The sequence below is a fragment of the Nerophis lumbriciformis genome, linkage group LG25, assembly GCF_033978685.3.
Source record: "Nerophis lumbriciformis linkage group LG25, RoL_Nlum_v2.1, whole genome shotgun sequence".
Taxonomy (NCBI): Eukaryota; Metazoa; Chordata; class Actinopteri; order Syngnathiformes; family Syngnathidae; genus Nerophis; species Nerophis lumbriciformis.
In genome coordinates, this window is record NC_084572.2 from 27853782 (window position 1) to 27861901 (window position 8120).

Here is an 8120-nt window from a genome sequence, read left to right on the forward strand (position 1 = left end):
TAGCTAGCGTACGAAAAATTACCTATTTTGTTTTAAGTTACTAAACTGTTAAGTAAACAAAAGATCGGATTATTTTCATTCCATTTTGAGACTGTTGGTGAAAAAAGCAACTTGAAATGTATTTATTTTTGTTATATTATTATTATTTATGGCTAAGGGGCTAAGGTTACAACGTAGTGCTGCCGAAAAAGAAAAAAAATCTTTAAAAGATAACTTTGAATTATTTCTGAGTTTATTTTTGAAATGACAAATTTTGAATTGTGACTATTGACGTAGAAAATCAAGTCAATGGAATCAACTTTCGCAACAAAATTTATCGGATCTATGTAACTAGTTGGGTGTCAGGTGATTGGTCCTTTTTTGTAACAGTTGACTGAAAATGCAAAAAAAACGGAAATGCGTGATCTTTCCGAAGTATATTTCTGGTTATTTCTGATAGCTACGTAGCTAGCGTACGAAAAATGACCAATCTTATTTAAAGTTACTCAACTGTTAGCTAAACAAAAAATCTGATTATTTTAATTCCATTTTGAAACTGTTGGTGAAAAAAGCAACTTGAAATATTTTATTTTTGTTATATTATTATTATTTATGGCTAAGGTGACAACGTAGCACTGCCGAAAAAAAAAAAAAATTGTGTTTAAAAGATAAACAGTTGACTAAAATTGCAAAAAAAACGGAAATGCGTGATCTTTCCGAAGTATATTTCTGGTTATTATTCCTTATAGCTACAAAAAACAAAAATTGTGTTTAAAAGATAATTTGTTGACTAAAAATGCAAAAAAAACGAAATGCGTGATCTTTCCGAAGTATATTTCTGGTTATTATTCCTTATAATTACGTAGGTAGCGTACAAAAATGTACCCATTTTGTTTGAACTGTTAGCTAAACAAAAGATCGGATTATTTTCATTCCATTTTGAAACTGTTCGTGAAAAAAGCAACTTGAAATTTATTTATTCTTGTTATATTATTATTATTTATGGCTATTTAAGGTGACAAAGTAGCGCTGCCGAAAAAAACAAAAATTGTCTTTAAAAGATAAAACGTAAATGCGTGATCTTTCCGAAGTATATTTCTGGTTATTATTCCTTATAGCTACGTAGCTAGCGTACGAAAAATTACCTATTTTGTTTTAAGTTACTAAACTGTTAAGTAAACAAAAGATCGGATTATTTTCATTCCATTTTGAGACTGTTGGTGAAAAAAGCAACTTGAAATGTATTTATTTTTGTTATATTATTATTATTTATGGCTAAGGGGCTAAGGTTACAACGTAGTGCTGCCGAAAAAGAAAAAAAATCTTTAAAAGATAACTTTGAATTATTTCTGAGTTTATTTTTGAAATGACAAATTTTGAATTGTGACTATTGACGTAGAAAATCAAGTCAATGGAATCAACTTTCGCAACAAAATTTATCGGATCTATGTAACTAGTTGGGTGTCAGGTGATTGGTCCTTTTTTGTAACAGTTGACTGAAAATGCAAAAAAAACGGAAATGCGTGATCTTTCCGAAGTATATTTCTGGTTATTTCTGATAGCTACGTAGCTAGCGTACGAAAAATGACCAATCTTATTTAAAGTTACTCAACTGTTAGCTAAACAAAAAATCTGATTATTTTAATTCCATTTTGAAACTGTTGGTGAAAAAAGCAACTTGAAATATTTTATTTTTGTTATATTATTATTATTTATGGCTAAGGTGACAACGTAGCACTGCCGAAAAAAAAAAAAATTGTGTTTAAAAGATAAACAGTTGACTAAAATTGCAAAAAAAACGGAAATGCGTGATCTTTCCGAAGTATATTTCTGGTTATTATTCCTTATAGCTACAAAAAACAAAAATTGTGTTTAAAAGATAATTTGTTGACTAAAAATGCAAAAAAACCGAAATGCGTGATCTTTCCAAAGTATATTTCTGGTTATTATTCCTTATAGCTACAAAAAACAAAAATTGTGTTTAAAAGATAATTTGTTGACTAAAAATGCAAAAAAAACGAAATGCGTGATCTTTCCGAAGTATATTTCTGGTTTTTATTCCTTATAATTACGTAGATAGTGCACAAAAATGTACCCATTTTGTTTGAAGTTTGTTTGAACTGTTAGCTAAACAAAAGATCGGATTATTTTCATTCCATTTTGAAACTGTTGGTGAAAAAAGCAACTTGAAATTTATTTATTCTTGTTATATTATTATTATTTATGGTTACGTCGCTAAGGTGACAACGTAGCACTGCCGAAAAAAATAAAAAATGTGTTTAAAAGATAAACAGTTGACTGAAAATGCAAAAAAACGGAAATGCATGATCTTTCCGAAGTATATTTCTGGTTATTATTCCTTATAGCTATGTAGCTAGCGTACGAAAAATGACCAATCTTGTTTTAAGTTACTAAACTGTTAGCTAAACAAAAGATCGGATTATATTCACTTCATTTTGAAACTGTTGGTGAAAAAAGCAACTTGAAATGTATTTATTTTTGTCATATTATTATTATTTATGGCTAAGTTGCTAAGGTGACAACGTGACTCTGTCGAAAAAGAACAAAGATTGTGTTTAAAAGATAAACTGTTGACTGAAAATGAAAAAAAATGGAAATGCGTGATCTTTCCGAAGTATGAAAAATGACCCATTTTGTTTGAAGTTACTAAACTGTTAGCTAGACAAAAGATGGGATTATGTTCACTCCATTTTAAAACTGTTGGTGTATTTTTTTTTGTTATATTATTATTGTTTCTGGCTAAGTCGCTATGTCACAACGTAACGTTGCCGAAAAAAACCTAAAAATTGTCTTTAAAAGATAAACCGTTGACTGAAAATGCATAAAAACGGAAATGTGTGATCTTTCCGAAGTATATTTCTGGTTATTATTCCTTATAGCTGCGAAGCCAGCGTACGAAAAATTACCTTTTTTGTTTTAAGTTACTAAACTGTTAGCTAAACAAAAGATCGGATTATATTCATTCCATTTTGAAACTGTTGGTGAAAAAAGCAACTTGAAATGTGTTTATTTTTGTTATATTATTATTGTTTTTGGCTAAATCGCTATGTCACCACGTAACGCTGCCGAAAAAAACCTTAAAATTGTCTTTAAAAGATCATTTGTTGACTGAAAATGCAAAAAAACGGAAATGCGTGATCTTTCCGAAGTATATTTCTGGTTATTATGTCTTATAGCTACGTAGCTAGTGTACTAAAAATGACCCATTTTGTTTGAAGTTACTAAACTGTTAGCTAAACAAAAGATCGGATTATGTTCACTCCATTTCAAAACTGTTGGTGTATTTATTTTTGTTATATTATTATTATTTATGGTTAAGTTGCTAAGGTGACAACTTAGCGCTGCCGAAAAAACCCAAAAATTGTGTTTAAAAGATAAACAGTTGACTGAAAATGCCAAAAACACGGAAATGCGTGGTCTTTCCGAAGTATATTTCTGGTTATTATGTCATAGCTACGTAGCTAGCGTACGAAACATGACCTATTTTGTTTGAAGTTACTAAACTTAGCTAAGCAAAAGATCGGATTATGTTCACTCCATTTCAAAACTGTTGGTGTATTTATTTTTGTTATATTATTATTATTTATGGTTAAGTTGCTAAGGTGACAACGTAGCGCTGCCGAAAAAAACCAAAAATTGTGTTTAAAAGATAAACAGTTGACTGAAAATGCCAAAAACACGGAAATGCGTGGTCTTTCCGAAGTATATTTCTGGTTATTATGTCTTATAGCTACGTAGCTAGCGTACGAAACATGACCTATTTTGTTTGAAGTTACTAAACTTAACTAAACAAAAGATGGGATTATGTTCACTCCATTTCAAAACTGTTGGTGTATTTATTTTTGTTATATTATTATTTTTTCTGGCTAAGTCGCTATGGTCACAACGTAGCGCTGCCGAAAAAAAACTAAAAATTGTCTTTAAAAGATAAACAGTTGACTGAAAATGCATAAAAACGGAAATGCGTGATCTTTCCTAAGTATATTTCTGGTTATTATTCCTTATAGCTACGTAGCTAGCGTACGAAAAATTACCTTTTTTTGTTTTAAGTTAAGTTACTAAACTGTTAAGTAAACAAAAGATCGGATTATTTTCATTCCATTTTGAAACTGTTGGTGAAAAAAGCAACTTGAAATGTATTTATTTTTGTTGTATTATTATTATTTATGGCTATTTAAGGTGACACTGCCGAAAAAAACAAAAATTGCCTTTAAAAGATAATTTGTTGACTGAAAATGCCAAAAACACGGAAATGCGTGGTCTTTCCGAAGTATATTTCTGGTTATTATGTCTTATAGCTACGTAGCTAGCGTACGAAACATGACCTATTTTGTTTGAAGTTACTAAACTTAACTAAACAAAAGATGGGATTATGTTCACTCCATTTCAAAACTGTTGGTGTATTTATTTTTGTTATATTATTATTTTTTCTGGCTAAGTCGCTATGGTCACAACGTAGCGCTGCCGAAAAAAAACTAAAAATTGTCTTTAAAAGATAAACAGTTGACTGAAAATGCATAAAAACGGAAATGCGTGATCTTTCCTAAGTATATTTCTGGTTATTATTCCTTATAGCTACGTAGCTAGCGTACGAAAAATTACCTTTTTTTGTTTTAAGTTAAGTTACTAAACTGTTAAGTAAACAAAAGATCGGATTATTTTCATTCCATTTTGAAACTGTTGGTGAAAAAAGCAACTTGAAATGTATTTATTTTTGTTGTATTATTATTATTTATGGCTATTTAAGGTGACACTGCCGAAAAAAACAAAAATTGCCTTTAAAAGATAATTTGTTGACTGAAAATGCAAAAAAAACGGAAATGCGTGATCTTTCCGAAGTATATTTCTGGTTATTATTCCTTATAGCTACGAAGCTAGTGTAAGAAAATTGACCCATTTTGTTTGAAGTTACTAAACTGTTAGCTAAACAAAAGATCGGATTATTGTCATTCCATTTTGAAAGTGAAAAAAGCGAAGTATCGCCAGGTGGAAACGAGGCTATTTTGTGTGTTTTGTGTCACATGACCTTGGTGTTGTAGGTCAAGGTGTGGTCCATTAATGAAGAAGTGGTGTCGCATGCGTTTCAACGTCAACATCAAAGAACGTGAGCGCCGGGCGGAGAACGCTAACACTTATGCCCCGCCCCTTTTTTGGCCCAGGCTACCACTGGGACACGTCTGATTGGATGCCGAGTGTCCAGCTGCCGGGCATCAAGGAGTACGAGGTGGTGGAGTCGCCGCCCGCCACTTTGTACGGCGACCCCAGCGCCATGGACACCGACTACTACCCGGGCGGCTACGACATCGAGAGCGACTTCCCGCCGCCGCCGGAGGACTTCCCTTCCGGCGACGACCTGCCGCCGCCCCCCCCGCCCGAGTACGGCGACACGCCGCGACCGTCCGCCAGAGGCATGGACGCGGAAGGCGTGCGCCCGCGCCCCGCCCCGCCTCAGCTGTACGCCCTCAACCAATACCTGCCGCAGCACGCCGACGCCCCCGCCTCCTCCACCATGGCCACCGCCGGCTACCGGGGCGGCTTCGACCGGGACTTCGACTCCTGCGCCCTGGACGAGCTGTCGGTGTCGCTGTACGCGTCCACCGCCTCCTGCTCGGACATGTCGGCGTGCTGCGAGGAGTCCGAGGCCATGATCAGCGACTACGAGAGCGGCGACGACGGCCATTTTGAGCGGCTGTCCATCCCGGCGCTGGGCTCCCAGCAGCACACTGAAGTCTGACACTGGATCCAAACTCAAAGTGCCTGAAGCCGCCTGAACGCATCCTTTTGGTCTTAGCCCCGCCCACGCAGCCTACACGCCCAACACGGGAGTCGAACCTCCGACTCGGTGCCCGGCGAGTCGGCGGTCGCCGCACAGGAAGTGGACTACACAACAAACGACAAAAAAAAAAAAGATGTTTTTTCTACATTTTCCGTGTAAATGTCAAATGTACAGTTTTGATTTTGGAAGTTAGGTTTTGTAGATATTCTTTTATTTCGTGTGAGGTCATCAGAAACATCAGAAAAGTTGGTGTTTGGAGGAAGAAGAGGAAAAAAAAGGGTCTTCAGTGAACGACTAGATTGTCCGTGTTCTTTCTTTGTACATTTGGACTTTTTATTTTTACACCAAGAAAACGGGACCCGATGATGATTATGGTGATGATGATGATATTTATAGTCGTCATGGATACGGAGACCTTCTCATGTGTCCGTGTGTCTTTGTGTGTCTTGTTGAGGTTTTTATTGAATACTGCCACAAGCTCTCGCTTTCCTATTGGCAATAAATTATTCCTACAAAAATATGTCTTCCTCGACGTCTCTTTTCCACTTCTTCATATTTATTCATGGGTAAAACTATAATTACAATTTTAGGTTGGAGATTTTTTTTTTCTCTATTTTTTTCCACACAATTATTTCAGTAGTACTGTAGTTACAGTATATAATTTTTACATTTTTAATTTCAGACTAAAAACTAAAAATAATGTTATATATAGGTTATGTAAAATATAATCAACCATTTATTTGTGAATGTATTAAATCTTAATTATGTTTAAATGTTCCTATTTTTTAGATGTAACTTTTTTTTATTGTTAGTGTAGGTTATTTAATATTTATCCGCATGTCAATTATATTCTGTAATATAGCATTAATTTAATAATGTCTCATTGGAAAATTAATAATTATTTTTATTTTGAACTATAGCCATTTTTATAATGTAATATAAATCTTAGCACAAATAGCTTCTGAATATAAGTCAGTTTAACTGTTGTCCATGTTATACTTCTTACATATACATATATATATATATATGTATATATATATATGTGTGTGTGTGTGTATATATATGTATGTATATATATGTATATATATATATATATATGTGTGTGTATATATATGTATGTATATATATGTATATGTATGTATATATATATATATATATACATATATGTATATATATTCTTCCACTGCGTGGCGCAGTGGAAGAATGGCCGTGCGCGACCCGAGGGTCCCTGGTTCAATTCCCACCTAGTACCAACCTCGTCATGTCCGTTGTGTCCTGAGCAAGACACTTCACCCTTGCTCCTGATGGGTGCTGGTTAGCGCCTTGCATGGCAGCTCCCTCCATCAGTGTGTGAATGTGTGTGTGAATGGGTAAATGTGGAAGTAGTGTCAAAGCGCTTTGAGTACCTTGAAGGTAGAAAAGCGCTATACAAGTACAACCCATTTATTTATTTATATATTTTTTTACAGCAGTTAAAATACAGATTGGATCTGACGTCATTGTTTACACAGCGTCAGATCAAACCACTAGGGGGCAGCGTTGTGCATGATATGAGTTTTTCTGGGGTGGATTGTGACATTTTCACCTTTGTCTGGTGAGCTTTTAAAGGCATTCATGCCCTCATTCATTACAGCACACACACACACACACACACACACACACACACACACACACACACACACACACACACACTTAATTGCGTGGACATACATTTTCACTCACGCTTTCTTGCGCTGACATGAGGCTTAGATGAATAATTGATGGTGTCACTAATGAAGCTGCATTTGTTTGCAAGTGAATAATTGCAGGCAGGCGAGGCCCTCAGGTCGCCACTGATTGTGTTTCCTTTATACTCACTCACTTATAGGGCCAATGATGACTTTAGTGCGGCACAATTGGGCTTTTAAGGTAATTACTTCATTAACATGCATCAAAGTCACCGTGGCGCCACTTTACAAGCAATCAGCTGCTAAACAATCAATCAATCATGCTTGATTAGCACAATCCAAGTGTGAAGTCAACTAGCAGTTTGTTTTGTATTAAAGCAATAAGCATGTTTTAAAAAAACACCAAAAAAACATTTTTTATTACAAGGAAAAAGCCAAGAATCTGCTGCAGCTTCAGTGTCCGCCAGGCTGTAGTACTAGTGTTTGACCACAAGATGGTGGCATAAGACAAGTAAACAAACTTCAAGTACAATAATGGTCGGTATTTTTTTTGTTAATAATACCACTACTTATAATAAAACAAATGAAAATAATAATTATATTATTGTGTGAAAATAATTATGATATACATCAACTTATAATATGTTGAAAAAATAATAAAAATAATAATAGGAATA

At 34.6% G+C, this 8120-nt stretch overlaps 1 protein-coding gene across 4 annotated transcripts in view; it reads left to right on the forward strand.

The window, feature by feature from the left end:
- The window catches only part of fat1a (FAT atypical cadherin 1a), a 193118-nt gene extending 186828 nt beyond the window's left edge, over nucleotides 1-6290 (forward strand). For all 4 annotated transcript variants that reach the window (XM_072916081.1, XM_061984089.2, XM_061984090.2 and 1 more), the window contains one exon: nucleotides 5160-6290. In XM_072916081.1, coding sequence (XP_072772182.1) covers nucleotides 5160-5734 — 575 coding nt within the window. In that variant the 3' untranslated portion in view covers nucleotides 5735-6290. The remainder of the gene's footprint in view (nucleotides 1-5159) is intronic.
- The last annotated feature ends 1830 nt before the right edge of the window (nucleotides 6291-8120 follow it).